Source organism: Kogia breviceps, chromosome 5, assembly GCF_026419965.1.
Source record: "Kogia breviceps isolate mKogBre1 chromosome 5, mKogBre1 haplotype 1, whole genome shotgun sequence".
Lineage (NCBI taxonomy): Eukaryota > Metazoa > Chordata > Mammalia > Artiodactyla > Physeteridae > Kogia > Kogia breviceps.
Genome location: NC_081314.1, coordinates 8,863,224 through 8,880,920, shown reverse-complemented (window position 1 = coordinate 8,880,920; position 17,697 = coordinate 8,863,224). Strand labels below are relative to the sequence as shown.

Here is a 17,697-nt window from a genome sequence, read left to right as displayed (position 1 = left end):
AGAAAACATTACATCATAGTTTAATTGGCAGTATTTTTTTCCTTTCTCACAGTACACAAAATAACAGAGCATCTCAGAATTAAAGACATTTTAGACACTTTACATTCTCTGAAATAAGGTAGTAGCAATAGTTTGGAACACTAACCTCAAACAGAGTTCATTTTTTAAAAGACCTCTCTGAGAAGAGACGTTTGGAGCTCAATTTCTTTCAAAGATAAACTTTCATTGAAAGAGGCCTACACCAGTTTGGGAGTAGGCTAAAAAAATGGCATGATCTCAAAATTATTGTTAATTCTCATTTTTCTACATGCTTACAAACTGTATGACCCTTAAGGCTGTAAAATTGGTAATTAAGTAGTATGAATTTTACCTAAAGGATAAAGTTTCTCCACTTTCACAACATCTGCTGCTAAGGCAGTATTGCATTAATAATATTCCCTGCTGGAAAATATAGCAAAAATGCTCTACATATCATAGTAATTATTAATACAAACCTGTTCAACTATATTTTCAGTGAAAATCTTTGAATAATCTCGGTTTATATACTTTTCCTTCCAGTCCTACAAAAAATCAATTGCACAAATTAAAGCAAAAACCTTTTAATAAATACTTTAACAGAAAATATAAAGTACATGCACTTTAGAAATTGCTCAAGCAATTTATAAATGACTACATGTAGTAGACAAAGTAGGAATTTTCAGAAACCACAGTTTATGTTTTTTAAACTTTGCCTGATTCTATGTATGTTCACATCATTTTATGAAATGCAAAATTTTTCTTTACAGAGTTTTATAACTCAGGATTTTAAAATTTGAGTAATCTTGTAGTCACTATATTTGTATGCTATATTCTATGCATATACATAGGTGTAGGTAAATATGTGTGTTTTAAAAGTGAAGGATAAGGAACATAATCCTACCAACAAATATTAGTAAACCTTAATTACTAAAAAGTAGTAAAATTTGTAAAAATATTAATCAACTTGGCCTTACTTATAATTTTATAATGAATTACTCTAAAATAATTTTGATTTTTAAAAATGTATTTAAAATTTCTGCCTTCCGTTTTAGATGTGTATCAAAGAAGGATCATGCGGTTACTATTTCATATCTTTTAGTTACTGAAATTAAGGTATAAGACCATATATTGAAAAATAGCTCCTCTTCATACTAATTCATGAACCTGAATCTTCTCTTAGTCCAATCACTGACACATAAGCCACACACTAAGATATATCAATTTTTGTCAATATCAGCTAAGGAATCCTTTTCCTGGGTCAAGTGTTTTATTCAAACACCCAATATTTAAAGGGTATATATTAAAATATGAGTTAATATCCAAAACGATCTTTTTGAAAATATATTTAGACCATTTAACAAAATTCTTAATTTTCTCTCTGCAAAGTACAAATTAAGTGAGCAAACAGGAAAGAATTGAGATATGGGCTCAAAATAATTCCAATCAAAATACGTTTCAAAAATATTCGTCTGGAAATATATCTTTTGAGGCCACAATTCAGAAGGGCCCTGATAATTTATTTGCCATTCTTAGTTTTGCATATCTCTGCTTATATGTAACTCAGAAATTTTTGATATGGAAGAACAAAAGTTATCTTCAAATTCTTTAACAAATTTAATTTATACATAGTATATCATTATAAGGATCAAATTACTGTATTATCTCATTATTCCCTTTAATATTAATTGGTTCTCTGATTCCAAAACATGGGGGAAAATTAGCAGTAAATAATCATACATAACATTTCAGAATCTTTAAATATTTTTAAGTATTCTTTCCTGGCATCATTATAGATTTTTGGAAGTTAAAGAAACAAGCTCCTAAGATTTTACATTAAAGCATTAATATTAACTTTTCATTTTAGACTGCTTTTCAAATGTCATGGAACAAACTGACTTTACTAATTTCTTAGAAGTTCTGATAATGGGATAATCATTAAATATTTTGCTATGGGATACCCCTCATGAGGCATGTCAGTCAGGCTAATTTACCAAAAATAAAACAAAGCATGGAAAGAAAAGCAGTTCCTATTATTTCTGATATAGTCATTGCATACTCTCTAAAGATTTGAATTCTCACACAAATATCTACAGGATATAACTTGGGACATTTTTTTCAGGAAGCTAATTATTACCCCAAAAATCAAATAATTCTGTCTCTCAAAATACCAAGAGATTCAGTGCCAAAGTAAAATATGTAATTCTACCCTCACCATTTAAAAAAAGCCTCTTTTCAATTCTACTCCTGTGAAGGATGGAGATACGCAGCTAAAATGAAACAAAAGTATTTTTTAAATACACCAAAGAGTCAAAAGATATTCTTCTTCCTTCAACAAAGTTCCAGAGACCATTAAATTTACTATTCCCAAAAGTCAACTACTACAAAATAAAAGACAATTATCATCGGGTGGATTTGTAATTTAAAACTTTTACTATTGGGAAGGAGAAAAACATAAATAGTAGTATTACAGAGATTAGAGAGAGTATTTCCCTTGAATAATTGTGCCAACTTGACTAAAGAAAACTAACCCAGTAAGACAAAAAAGGAATTAATGCCTACATAATTCAAATCTTTCAGAAAAGAAAGAATTTTGGACTTCAAAAGGAAATCGTTTCCTCAACTTAAGACTTTATATGCTGAATCCACTTACTCTGCAATTTTCTCTAGCTATCTTTGGTGTACATTCACAAAATTGTTATAAAAAACAAACAAGGGCTTCCCTGGTGGCGCAGTGGTTGAGAATCCGCCTGCCGATGCAGGAGACACGGGTTCGTGCCCTGGTCCGGGAAGATCCCACATGCCGCGGAGCAACTAAGCCCGTGAGCCATGGCCGCTAGGCCTGTGCGTCCGGAGCCTGGGCTCCGCAACGGGAGAGGCCACAACAGTGAGAGGCCCGCATACCGCAAAAAAAAAAAAAAAAAAAAAGATAAAATAAAATCCATTTTCACAAACTAACTTTTTGAATTTTTTTCCTGAAAGTCAAAATGTAATATTGTCATACGTGAGCTACTCGTAAACATTTTCCTCTGAAATTGTGATTTAAAATTTGTTGGAGTTTTTTTATATATAAAACAGAGATATTGGGAGAAATCAAAGAAACTGATAATTCTCTTCCCCAAACCTCATATGTCTTTAAAAAGAAAGTTCTTAGTCAAGAAATATAATTAATTATGCCTTAAAAAATATAATTAAAAATACATTTTTAAAGCCTCTTACCATATTTTCATATTATTAACCTAATTGATTTACATCCATTTAGAGTTACAGAAAAATAAGTAATAAATGAAGCTGAGCATGAAATACATACCACAGGATTTTCAAAAATCTGCCAGAGGTCATTGTTATAATGGGAAATATTATAATTAGCAGTTGATAACAGTCTTCCAAATTCATGTCTATTAGAAATGTACATAAACACACCCTATATGCCAAAAAATAATAGTATTAATAATCTTGGAGGAAAGTACAAGAACATAAATTTAACCACAGGAAAAATATACAGAAGATATTAATTTCAACTTTTATTCTCATTCAGGAACATGCATTTTTATTTTTCATATAAAACATGCATGATTTTAAATAAATAGAATTTTCATTAATTATGAATTCAGACACCGCACAAAACTAATTGATAGCACTGACACTCAACTGAAAAAAAGAAGAATAACTGTTTTTGTCCCTTTCTCATTGGTCCTAAATGCAGACATCAAGGAAAAAGAATTCCTGTTTGAAAGCAGAAATATTTTTGAGACACCAAAGTGCAGTTAATTGTACCTCTTTCGGCTTCTTTCCCTTTCAAAGAAGACATCACACTTCTAAACAAGAATTCAAATGTCAACTTTATTTTGTCAGTCTATTTCATACTTTTATTGTCCTGATATTTAAAGACTGAACACAGAAATTACTCCTGCAGCTAACGAAAATCAGTCTCCTGTCCTTGCCCCATACCAAATAAATGTGGCAAACACCATTAAGGTAAGGTTGTTTCTTTTTGTACCTGTTTTAATAGTAAAAGAGTTAGTTAGTAATAAAACAAAAATGGTGAAGAGTACCCAAATCTCATTTTAATCAGGATGTACTTTATACTTACTCCTACTTCTTCTCTCCCTTAAAAAAACAGGGCTTCCCTGGTGGCGCAGTGGTTGAGAGTCCGCCTGCCGATGCAGAGGACACGGGTTTGTGCCCCGGTCTGGGAAGATCCCACATGCCGCCGAGCGGCTGCTCCCGTGAGCCATGGCCACTGAGCCTGCGTGTACAGAGCCTGTGCTCCGCAACGGAAGAGGCCATAACAGTGAGAGGCCCGCGTACCGCAAAAATAATAAATAAATAAATAAATAAATAAATAAAATAATAATAATAATAGTAAAAAAAAGGGCTTCCCTGGTGGCGCAGTAGTTGAGAGTCCGCCTGCCGATGCAGGGGACACGGGTTCGTGCCCCGGTCTGGGAAGATCCCACGTGCCGCGGAGCGGCTGGGCCCGTGAGCCATGGCCGCTGAGCCTGCGCGTCCGGAGCCTGTGCTCCGCAACGGAAGAGGCCACAACAGTGAGAGGCCCGCATACCGCAAAATAAAATAAAATAAAATAAAAATTTTAAAAAAAGGAAAAAAAAAACAAAAAAAAACTGGAAAAACTAGTTCAAGTGATTTGGATTTAACTTTCTCATTTATCAACCATAAAATCTAAATCAGCCCAAGGAACTAAGAAGTGAATATCACACAATGCATACCCCAACATGCAAAGCACACACATACGTATACAGATTTAGAACCAACGAATACCGACTGTTTATACCAAGCTAAAAGGAAAGAAGACTCTTAAACTTTACTTCTAGACAATATCTAGTATTTTAATTAAATAAACAAAATTAAATAAACCAAAACAAGTAAAAATAAATAAAAATAACACCTTTGGGGGCCTGAGCATTTGGAATGTTTCCGGAGTAGGGGAGTCTTTTTCCCTTTGTATAGTCTAAAATGAAGAGAAGGATTGGGTAAGTTGACCTGCACACCCACTCTCTCAGGTATTCTTAGGTAAGTAAAAATAGCAGCCTTTGATCAAAAGCTGACATTCCGTAATGTCCTTCACAGACAACATGCAGAACAAGCAAAGCTTACAGCGCACACAAAGAAACAACTCCAGCCTTTTTTTTTCTGTTGGTCAAACATAAATCCAAGCTCATTCCTTAGTAGAATTTTCATTAGATACAAAATTAAGACAAAGGAAAAAAATGTGTAAGAATGGCCATTGCAGGATGCGCTGTTGAGTCAAATTAGCCAAACATGAGCACAAATTACAATCACAAGTACTAAGTATAATCAATATAACAATGGACATAAGTTTATAGGAAAAACAAATATATTCAAACAATACATGCCTTATTAAACCAGAAAAAAAGTACTTGCCAACTTTCCTGATTTTTTCCAAAATCACATTTGCTTATATAAATTTGAATAAAATAACCCAACCATTTTAAAACAGAAAACCATATAAATGTTTTAAGACGTATTAACACATTTTGAAAAACAAACTATTTTCTACAATCGCTTAAGTTTTATTGAGAAAGTACATTTGTAGAATAGCAATGTATCATTAATTTTTCACATAGATTAAATGGACTACATGTTTCAATCCTTCTCCCAGATTAGTGGTAAGGAACCTACTTTTTGAGAGTATGGGGTTAATAATGATAGAGAAAATATGGATATTGATTTCAGGACAAAAGTGTGTTTTTCTTAAATGCGTAACTGATCATTTCGCCCAGGCTTCATAGTTAACTTTAATTAGGTCAGGTTTTAACTATAGAATTTCAAATGAAAGTAAAGGCAAATTCTTAAAAATGCAAAGCTGATTTGTAATAAATCTATGTTTACTACTGAAAATCTTACTGTTGCTTATGAGTTAACCTAAGCACCAAGCCTAACTTTTTTCAAGTTGTTTCTATAGGTAAATGTTCCACAGGTAAATTATTCTCCATAATTGCTTCCAGTATTTCAATACAGAACCAAAAAAATTGGCTAGTACTACAAATTAGAAAGAAAAAGGGCACCAAAACAAATGACACATCAACTGGGAAAGCAAGCCATCTTATAGAGACATTCAAGCAAGCCATCATTGTATACCCTACCATTTCTCTAGCATTTCGGCAAAGAGCCATATCAGGATCCAATTTATCACGAACAAAATAGTTCCTTTCATTCATCTCTGATCGGAGTGTCTTTCCTTTAATTAAGTACACGTTAGCCATGTATGGGACATTCCATATCCCTCTGAAAGTAAAGATAAGACGTTCCAAAATACCACAAATATGAAGTTTTATTTTTATGTTTTTAAAATAAATGCCTTCTATGGTTTTAAATTTTGCAGATATAAACTACCGAATCAAGTTACACACAAACGCAAACACATTTAATGATATCTGACACATATCTACACACACATATACATGAGATTACTTGGTAAACACTACATACTATGAGATAAATCACTATCTCCCTACATAAACTTCATTTTAAGGTTGATATGTTTGGCATTTTGGCTGTCATCCCTCACTCTGTTGATACAGCTAGAGTATAATATTCTGTTGCACATTTAAGATTAAGCAGTCTGATAGCAAAAAATAGCACATCCAGCCAGTGGCGTACTGCAGCCAGCTCACACTGGCTCCCCAGAGCATTTAGCTTCCCTTCTGACTTCACATTGGAAGCTTGAAATCAGCCGTGGTAGAACTATTCAGAACACAGAACTGGGCAAACACTACAAATCAGGGCATCCTCCAACCCAAAGAACTAGTTGTTAGACATTTACCAGCACATCACTGAATACAGCCTAAAATTCTCCTAAAATATAGCCTTTTGAAATTCATTAAGCTATCTCAATTGTCTGCAGAAAAAGGAAGATATAAAGAAACATAGCTAGAAGTACATGAGTGTTGGGAGACACTTTATTTTGTCCTTTATTCTTTCCCACACTCGTCTCCTTACTCTGAACATGACTCGTTTCATAAAAACAATATAATAGAGGTTCACCTGAAGGGATATACCTTCGCTTTTAGAGCACAGAAAGGGAAGATCCTGACCAAGGAAATGTAGTTAGATACTGAAAGCAATATACATAACATCATTTTGTCTTACTAGATGAGCCTCAAAGGAAATGGCCAATCAAAAATATACAGTGTGTCTGCTGAATTCAGAAATTAATCACTGGTATGGTAGAGTGTGCACTGTTTCAATTTTAAAGGAAAACACACACACACGTCACAAGATGTCATTCTTTCATGTAGCTTTTATACATAAGGAACATTCTTCTATTAACTAAATCAAAAACCTCTACTTTATTCTTTTCCTTACACTTTAGACAACAATTACAGGAGGTTGTACAGAAAAACACCAGTGCCTAAAACAACTTAAATGAAATATGAGTTCTCTATTTCTACTTCTGTGAAGGCTTATTCCTGCTATACCCACAGACAATATCAGGCATATGGTCTATCCTGATCATTCCAGAATCAATTAACGTACTTTGAAACAACAGAATATGATCTTAATAGTATTTTCTCAGTTATCATGCTTCTTAACTGCAGCTAACAAAAGCCTTTATCGTTTACATCATTCAAATTTACTATTACTGTTTTTACACCTATTATTATTTTCACAAGCAAAACATCTCTTTACCACTCAACTGTTCAACAAGAAGTGTGTGGGGTTTTTTTTCCTAAATTTTAACCCTTTTTAATTGAGCCGATGTATCTGAGAAATTAGGCAAAGCACTTAATGTCTCAGTCACTCTGTATGAAAAACAGGATACATTCTTCCTTAACATTACCTTAGCAAAAAAACTACTTCAAGTGTGATTAATTTTTAGTTTAAAAAATATCAATTGTTGTCTCTGAAATAAATATCAGTCATGCACATACTTTGTAGTAAGTATATTCTTTTCAAACTCTAGAAATGGAAATCATACTGGCAAAGCAATTTCTCTTTAAAGCAGAATATTAGCTATATTACACAGAAAGTTCTTGCAAAAGGAAATGTTGGAAGGTTTGATTGTTGGTGTTTTTGTTTGCTCATTTATAAATTTTATAAGCTATCAAACAACCTTCACCCTGGCCACTAAAGAAATTAGCTAAACTAAATTCCCTTTCCAAACTTTAAATATTCCTCTTCTAACAACCATAAGATGACTCACCCATGGTAATCATACATTGTCTTTTAGTATTTCCCACAACTGAGAGTTTGTGCCTTTGAAGATTTACAACTTTAATAACAATTTTTTAAATATTAGTTTTACAGTGGTATTGCAGGATCCCAAGTGGTCTCCAGGTCTTCAAATTTCCATTTAACATGAAGAGATAAAAAATGTTTGAAAATTCAATATAATATTAACAAGACCATATCTTTAGATAAAAGTATTTTACATTAAAAGATCAAATCAAGTAACTTACACTCTATTCCCTTGAACAATATCCACATAATCTTCAGATCGAGCGTAGTATCCATCAGGACTCAAGGCCCCCCAGAAGTTGGACCACAGCTTTCCATGACGAGTTACAAGAGGAGCAATGATCTTTCTAAAGAGAAGAGAGAAAAACAAATCCAGATAATTATTTATTTTTTAACTGCCACAGAATTATGTGTTTTGGGCTTAACATGACACAGAAAACAATAAAGTTCATTTAGCACACATGTAGTTAGTCCAAAAAACTAAATGTAAAATAAAATAGAAAGGAATTTCCTCCCCTCACGTTCTTTAAAAATAAGTACATTGCTGACTTTCAATGATGTTTTTTAAAAAAGACTAATGAGAAAGGAAAAGTAATTGAAAATGTGAATGAAAGTATAAAAACAACTTTTAAAAGTATCATACTTATATCCAAAAAGTATAACTACCTTAATTATTTAGTTATTTTAGTATTTCGAAAATTATACTAAATGAAATCAAATATTTTCATTGTTATTAGGCAGACATAACAGTCCCTGGTGCATTAAGGTATCCAATAAATATTTGCTGAATAAAAAAATGTATGAAGATGGGCTGAGATATTTGTAAGTAGGCCAGTTTTCCTAAAGTTAAGCCTTGAATTACTTTAAAGTATGTTTCCGTTTTTTTGTGTTTTTTTTTAATACTTTTAAAATGGGTTGTGCTAGCCCTGGCAACACTAAACATTTTTCTGGTCTTTTGACTATTTTAGAAAACAAAATAAAAGGTAACTGCTATACCGTGCTGTCTCACTATCTACCAGGAAAGCAGCCCCTTTAAGGAAAGTATATGTTACAGATTCAAAACATGCCAGATTTCTTTTAAGGAAATCTAATTTATAATGTATCAACATTTTCCAAATGAGGTAACAAAATCTGAAGTTCTGTTAGAAGTATTTTTAAAATGAAATAAATTGTAGTGGCGTCACACAATTTTGAAGAAAATCTCACACAACTCCTCCAAGAGGAAGGTTATAGACCAACTATTTCCACAAAAAAGCCTATTTCACAACCCTCCAATCTTGTGAAGACCAGGTGTGCCCTTTCTCTTACCTATGGAAAAGTGACACACAGTCTGTAAATACACCATGCAAAATAATGATTGTAGTTTATTTTTCCTGGTTCCTATTAGAATAAAATGTTAACTAGATACATTTACATTTTGTTTTGTTTAGAATACCTACAATATTGGAAATAAAAACATAAATTAGAATCTACATATTAGGTTAATCTAAGGAATGAATGATAATTCAATGTCGATAACTAACAAGATCAAATATTTAATAGAAAAAAATCTTGTAATTTATAATCTTAGCTGCCTGACAGAGCTGGGGAAAGAGACACTGAAAATCAAAACCCATCTCCCGTGTGCCTCAATGTTTTCAGTGTGGAATTAGAAGATTAATATACTGAGATGTTTTAGCTTTTGAAATAATAACTAAATTCTCAAATTGACAAATTATACAAACGATGGATTAGTGGAGTATAATAGACTTCTTACATATTTTATTCAGCAAAATGAAAACAGTAATTCTAACATTTCATTGCTAACCATTCTATTTGTTAAGAGAAATGTGTTAATATATGTGGACATACACAGAATAATACCTGGCACTTAATAAGCACTCACTAAAGGTGCGGTATTAGTGAGAGTATTAATAGTAGTAGCAATAGTAGTTGTAAATGAAGATTAATATCATTATAAGCCAGTACAGATGGTGCCTTTTACCCATTTCAATCCAGTTAAATGAAAACAGGTATTGCCTAGAGATAATTAGTTCAGTACTAAACAAAATCACAGATCAGGCTGTGGAATAATATGTACCTCTGAAATTTCTTTCATATTCTAAGAACTTCCAACTCTGTAATAACTTTTTAGGTCAGAAGTTTTATGAAATTCTACTTTAAAAATATCTGTGGAAAATAAGATAATTCTATTTTTAGATAGATCACAATTTCATCTAGCTTTAAATAGAAAAACAGGCCAAATATAATTGATAAACATCACATTTGTGACTGTAACCAATATTGAATATTTTGAAATTTTCATCAGGTTGTTTTCTATTTGACTTCTTTAAAAGAAAACTAATTACTTAGAATTGAAAGTTTATAAGGTATAGAAAATAATTTCTTGTGAGTTCCCTCAATTTCCTAAACACAGACAAGTAATTATAGCATATCCACGTAGATACAGAAAAACATTATAATTTTTAAAATAAATTGGGCTTCCCTGGTGGCGCAGTGGTTGAGAGTCCACCTGCCAATGCAGGGGACACGGGTTCGTGCCCCGGTCCGGGAAGATCCCACATGCTGCGGAGCGGCTGGGCCCGTGAGCCACAGCCGCTGAGCCTGCGCGTCTGGAGCCTGTGCTCCGCAATGAAAGAGGCCACAACAGTTGAGAGGCCCGCGTACCACAAAAAAAATAATAATAAAATAAATTGACATTGAATCATATATAGTACCTGTTTTGTTCAATCAAAATTTTTAAAGTCCTTGGATTTGTCAAAACAACATCTGCATCCACACTAAAGTAATAATCACAGTTTTCATCCTGACGGCAAAAATCCCTGTCATGGAAAAAGAAATAAAATATGCATTAAATAAAATAAATATTTGCTGGTTGAAAAATGTTAACATAAAGCTCATAAGCAAAATAAGGTTTCTCTAAAATACTTTTCTAATCAAAATAGTAAGACTATATCCAAAAGGATAAATATTATCTTAAATTTCAAAATGGTCAGTTGATTAACATAGATGTTCATGGGTAGAGTGAAACTAAAAATTTTAGGGCAAGTGAAATATATTTTCAAGCCACTAAATACTTCAAAATATAAAACATCCAGTCAGATGGGCAATTTATAATTCAGCATTTAATTCTCTCTAAAAAGGGAACATAATTTATACCAATGTATTTATCAACAAGTTTTTTTCACAAATCAAAATGTTTTCTGCACACAAACACACACACACACACACATTCACAGTGTAAAATCCTGTATATCCAACAACTCAGTTTTAATTGAATCTTGGAAATACAGGTATACAACTCTTTAGGTGTTAATACTTTTTAAACCTGATTTGCGTGGAATTTTTCTAAGATGGTCACTGCCCTGCTTCTTATCCAGGAACACGGATTGTGATGTATGCTTTCTCGGTAGAGTCTGCAGCATTATCATCAGGAACACGAAGGAATGGGCTACTTGTGATACATGATAGGCTTCCAAGTAGTATGGTTTCTGCATTTGGAGCTCTCCTCCCTCACTGCTGATTTGAGTTATCACTTTCTGCTACTGTCAGTGTTTACCTCCATGACACAATTGTTTCTAAGCAACTGTCAAGCAGGACACCAGACAGGAAAGTTTGTTAAAATTGTGCAAAAAAATTAGAGGAAATTTTTTAAAAATACTGTAACTATGCACAGTGACAGATGGTAACTAGATTTATTGTGGTGGTTATTTCACAATGTATACAAATATTGAAGCTGTGTTGTACACCTCAAACTAACATTATATGTCAATTATACCTCAATAAAAATGAAAATTAAATAACTTTTTTAAAGACAGCTCAAATTTTCTTGGAAAAAAAATTTAAAATTTATACCACATGATTTCAAGGTTAATATAAATTCCTAGTAATAAAGTGTAGCACTGATCTTAGAGCAACAAAACAGAATTGAGAGCTCACAATCACTCATAAATACTCAGTTATCTGATTTTTGACCAAGGCCAAGTCAATTAAGTAGGAAAAGAAAAGCCTTAAATTAAAAAGGAATGTTGAAACAACTGGAATTTCATTTGCAAAGAATAAAAGTTGACCCCTACTTCACTCCAAACACAAAACTGTATTCAAGATGAATTGCTGATTGAAACATCCTAAACAAAAATGCACGAATGATAAAGCTTATGAAAGAAAAATTCCAAAGAATGTCTGCATGACACTGGAATAAGAAAGATTTCTTAAATAGAAAATAAAGCACAAAGCATAAAAGAAAAAGATGAAATAGAATTTTATTAAAATTAAAATTTCTTCTCATTAAAAGGCAATATTTAAAAAGTAAAAAATCAAACCATAGAATGGAACAAATATTCACAAAACATTATAGAGATATAGAGTTTAGATAGATAGATAGATTTTGTATACAAAATATATAAAGAATTCCTACAGGGCTTCCCTGGTGGCGCAGTGGTTGAGAATCCGCCTGCCGATGCAGGAGACACGGGTTCGTGCCCTGGTCCGGGAAGATCCCACATGCCGCGGAGCAACTAAGCCCGTGAGCCATGGCCGCTAGGCCTGCGTGTCCGGAGCCTGTGCTCCGCAACAGGAGAGGCCACAACAGTGAGAGGCCCGCATACCGCAAAAAAAAAAAAAAAAAAAGAATTCCTACAAATACACAACTAACAAGATAACCCAATGTAAACAAAAATGCACAAAAGATTTAGATACCTAGCCACAGTAAGATACCTTTTCATACCCGGTAGGGTGGCTAAAATAAAAAAGATGGGCAATATCAAATGTTGACAAACGTGGAGAGCTGGAGATCTATTACCTTGCTGTTACAAGTGTAAAATGTACAACCATTTTGGACTATTTAGCTGTTTCTTATAAACATACATCTATCCTAACCCTATGACCTAGTTAGTCCACTCCTTGGTATTTTCCCAAAATATACTAAAGCATATGTACACACACACACACACACACACACACACACAAACACACATATTCACACTTCTAATAAAGAATCTTCATTAGCGGCCTTATTCATAATGGCCCCAAACTGGACATAGCCCAATGTCTACCACCAGGGGCGTGTGTAAACCACTTGCAGTATATTCATATGATAAAATACTAGTCAGCAATGAAAAGGAATGAGCTGCTGATAATTGTAATGACATGAGTGAATTAAAAAACACTGTGCTAAGGCAAAGCCAGATACAACAGAGCACATACAAAAATGTTTTAAATAGAGAAAGTAAGTTCTAAATGTGGACCCAATGTCCTCTCCAATGATGAAGTTATGGAACCATTAGTAATAACATCTGTTTGGTTTTTCTAGGGCCCGTTTTCCTGCCTGTCCCTTTACCCCCATAATAGGCACTGTCCATCATTTTGGGCCTGAAGCTTCCACAGCACAAGACAAGAACATCTCCTGTTGAGAGATCACTGAGTCTTACCTTTTCATTACCAGCTTTTAACCCACTGATGGGCATATTCAATTAACATTCACTGAATAAGTGATCGTTTTTGCTATTACCAGAATTTTATTAGTAATCTGTCTGATGTATTAAAGAGGCTAAACAAAGGACCTAAAATATTTCTTCTGTGGTTATTGTACAATTTAGATCAATAGGTAACTAGAATATCTGAAACACACATTTCTGCCACACAAAAGCTTCAGATAATGTATATTTAAATCACTGCTACATCAGTCACACTACTCATCTGTCTGGGGATTTAAATCTTGATGTGAAGTTCAGTTAATAGTTTGATTAAATATATTGACTCTTAGCCATTAAAAGAAAACGTAAATAACTTTCATGGCCCTTTAGACATAAATACACACAAACACAGATACAGTTCAAACGGCAGAGGTATGCTCATGTGTGGGCACAAACACAACAGACACACACGTACACACACAGTTGAGACATCCAAGTTTAGGACACTAATTTTGAAGAAAAGTTGGCTTTCTTTTTTAAGTTTCTTTAGTAGATACTGGTTGAATTTAAATTTGCTAAAACATACATTCCCATGTTTCTGGCTTCGGCTTGACTTAGATTTTCTTCTGGTCCTACTATTTTCATAGTAGTGATTTCATGTTTAGCTTTATCAAAAAACACCTTGATGTCCTTTTCATGATAAACTTCCTGTAACATATTTTAAAAATTGAAAATTAGTTTAAAAAAAGAAGAAAAGTAGTGAGAAAAAAGACAATAAGATGACTGAAGCATTCATATGTAGGGATGACTTCACATTTAAAATTTGTGAATTCCACCATTCACATATTCACTCACTACAGGCAAACTGATAACTATATTAAGCATATTATATTGAAATATCATCTAAATATCACATGAAGAATCTAAAATAGATACATATCAATTTTTTTTAAAAAAAGATACTTCAAAATTCTTTTAACATCTACTCCTAGTCCTTGCATTAATATTTAAATCCTGAGTGCTATAAAATATTTCTGACTTGAGGGGGGAAAATGGCTTGTGCCCTGAGACTCTTAAACATGTTTTGTAAAATATCCATAAAAAATATCTATTAAACCTAACAGATTAATCTGTTATAATCTTTTTTATAAAATAAATATTACAATATTATTTTAAGCAGAGAGAAAATTAATGGTCACATAAAAAGTTGTGTTTTTTACCAAAAGAAGGGAAAGTTAAAATTTTATTGATAAGAAAATATGATGAGAAAATAATCAACATGAAAAGTCATCAAATTAGTGTGATTCAACTGTGCTAAAATTTAGATAAGGTTATCTATCTCCATCATTAGAGCATTTCAGAGCTCTTTATGTATCAAGTCTCACTAAGTATTTCTGAAAGCTTTTCACAGCTTGTTAAAACTACTTATCATACAAAAGCTGCATAGAGTTAATTTTAAATAAAAGAAGACAAAAACTCCTGCTATCAAGAGGTTTTAGGTCCTATGAAAGGAGGAAAAATATAAATAAAAGAAACAATACACAAAAACAAAATACTTTAATGTAAGTACATGTATTACAATGCATTTTACAAAGCCAATGCTCAATACATTCACCCCTTTAAACTTATCTGAGGTGGTTTTCTGCAAATATAAAATAGTCTCTGGAAAACGCAAATGATTAGCTGATGTGTACATCAGGAAGAAAGAACAATCTTAAACAAAAAGTATTAGGACAAAAGAGAGAAAAGAGCATACTTCACAGCTATTGAGTTTTTATAGGTGATAATGAATGCCAACTGTTTTAACAGGGAAGAGACAAGCAAGATTGAAAAATATTGAGAAAAAATGTCTTTAAATTTAGACTATACGTAGGAGGTATTTGGGAGGTTCTGAATATTTTTGAAGGAAATGACAGTATCAAAATCTTTAGGGGAAGAGCATGCCATTGTGTAATTAATCAAAACAATACTGTATATGGAAGATATTTCAAGTTCTGATGTTGGGTATTATCATTAGCTGCAAACAATTTAATGATCAGTTCTATAAAAGAAAGTACCAAAACTAACCCAAAGGCAAAGGACTATAGGCCCTTTGACATCTCTTCATTATATATTAAGTTGAACATATAAAAATGGCTGATATTCAACCATTTTTGATCTACAAAAAATTGACAGTTTCATGTGTCTCATCCAAATAGTATGATACTAGTTTCTAAACTCTAAAATCCTCAGGTCCTAAATATACAGAGTAGTAATGACTTCAAAAATCCCCCACTGAATTTAACTCAAATTTTTAAATTTTTTTTAGACATGACTAAATAATAACAAATAGTTCCAAATAAGATCAAAATAGTTTTCCCATAAAATATTCATTTCTCAAATACTTACTTTGTTATGAATAAAGAGTTTAACTGCTTCTTTTGGGTAATCCAGTGTCAACAATATGTCCAGAAATCGAGATAGGAAAGGGGTTGGTTGCTCAATAAAAACACCTATTGTTACATTTGGGTGAACCTTTGTTTTGTGGCAAACATAAAAGCAAATTAGAATTAGCATGGTTTTACTTTAAATTCTATTCAAGTTTCAATCAATACAACATAAAACATACTAGAATATCAGTACAACTTAACCTTCTAAATCTGATTGCCCCATGACAATTCTCTAATACATTTTTGTGGACCCCACACCAAAGTGATTTTACTGAATCACATCTTGACATTATGATTTAGGTTGAAGAGGAAACTCACTATCGTATAACATAGGGATACTGTAATTAAGTCTACTGCCTGCTCTACTATTTAATGCTTCCTTTAAGAAAGTCCTAAAAGAAACTTCCTTCAGATCTAAATCTATTTGACAGCTTCATCTATGAAGCCAGAATGCTAATTGTGCTTCCATGTTTGTTTCCATGGTTTGGAAGTTTAGTGGTTAATTTGTAGCTCAAAGAAAACAATCACAGAGGACTTGAGACTTTATTTCTATCCTTGAACCTTTAATCTCATTTTATTGATAGTACTTTATTTTGCTTCATCATTATATTATATATAAGGAAAGCTACTTTCTTTCACTAATATATTTTTATCTTGTATCGATTTTTAACATTTTCTTAATTTCTGTTTGGGTATGTTTTAGAGAATAGTTTCTTTCATTCATTGTATGAACAATTCTGAAATATCCACTATTAGTCCGTCCTCATGATAAGAAACATTTTTAAAAAGGGGTGAAAATTCCTTGCTTGGAAAACTTACAAATGATTGAGGAAGACAGAAACATAAGTAAATGCCATGTAATAGTGTTATTACCAGAACCATATGAAAGATTTCTTTATAATGCCTTTTTTAATCAGTGTCTTAAAGCCTGACTTTAAAGATTATAGATTTTTAAATTACAAACTACATATAGATGGGTGAAGGAGGTCAAAAGGTAAAAAAAATAAATAAATACAGTACATTACTGGGCAAGAAAAAAATTTTTAATAAAGATTACAGATATTTTAAAGTACCATATATGTTAAGTGCTGAATTAGGTACCTCTCCCCCATCTTTTCACACATGATACCTCACATATTCCTGTTATCTGGATAACATTATTTGTTTGCACTGAAATACAAGTCATACACTGTTGTCCTCTTATCAATGCATTCAGTCACCGAAATATTTATTGCTAAATCAATAAACAAATACAAACAACTAAAGACAAAATATCCACTTTCTAGTTGTCAATTTAACAGGGAAAGTGAGTAAAAACTAGGTGACAATTCTCCCTTATCAAATGATGTGATGCATTTCATTTAAATTTTGTAATAACCTTAGAAGTTATTTATTATCCTAAATTTACACATGAGGAAAATGGGACTTAGAAGAGTTAAGCAACTCAGAACACATAAATTAGTAGGTAAAGAACTGGGCTTCAACATGCTACATCTCCATTGTCAATCTAAGCTCATTTTTATATACTAATGATAATAAGAGTACAACAGTTAGCTATTATCAAGGCTTAGCACCCCATATAATTTATACATATAAAATATCTTTATATATGCATC

The 17,697-nt window shown here is 32.4% G+C and overlaps 1 protein-coding gene across 3 annotated transcripts in view; it reads right to left on the bottom strand.

Moving 5' to 3' along the window:
* The window catches only part of PLOD2 (procollagen-lysine,2-oxoglutarate 5-dioxygenase 2), a 101,193-nt gene that overhangs the window by 4,033 nt on the left and 79,463 nt on the right, over positions 1 to 17,697 (bottom strand). For 2 of the 3 annotated variants that reach the window (XM_059063587.2, XM_067033608.1), the window contains exons 9-16: positions 16,041 to 16,166; positions 14,239 to 14,360; positions 10,956 to 11,060; positions 8,460 to 8,585; positions 6,144 to 6,285; positions 4,925 to 4,987; positions 3,326 to 3,439; positions 495 to 560 (exon numbers count right to left, since the gene is read on the bottom strand). In XM_059063587.2, the coding sequence (XP_058919570.1) occupies positions 495 to 560; positions 3,326 to 3,439; positions 4,925 to 4,987; positions 6,144 to 6,285; positions 8,460 to 8,585; positions 10,956 to 11,060; positions 14,239 to 14,360; positions 16,041 to 16,166 (864 nt within the window). The remainder of the gene's footprint in view (positions 1 to 494; positions 561 to 3,325; positions 3,440 to 4,924; positions 4,988 to 6,143; positions 6,286 to 8,459; positions 8,586 to 10,955; positions 11,061 to 14,238; positions 14,361 to 16,040; positions 16,167 to 17,697) is intronic. The other variant, XM_059063588.2, reaches the window with a different exon arrangement.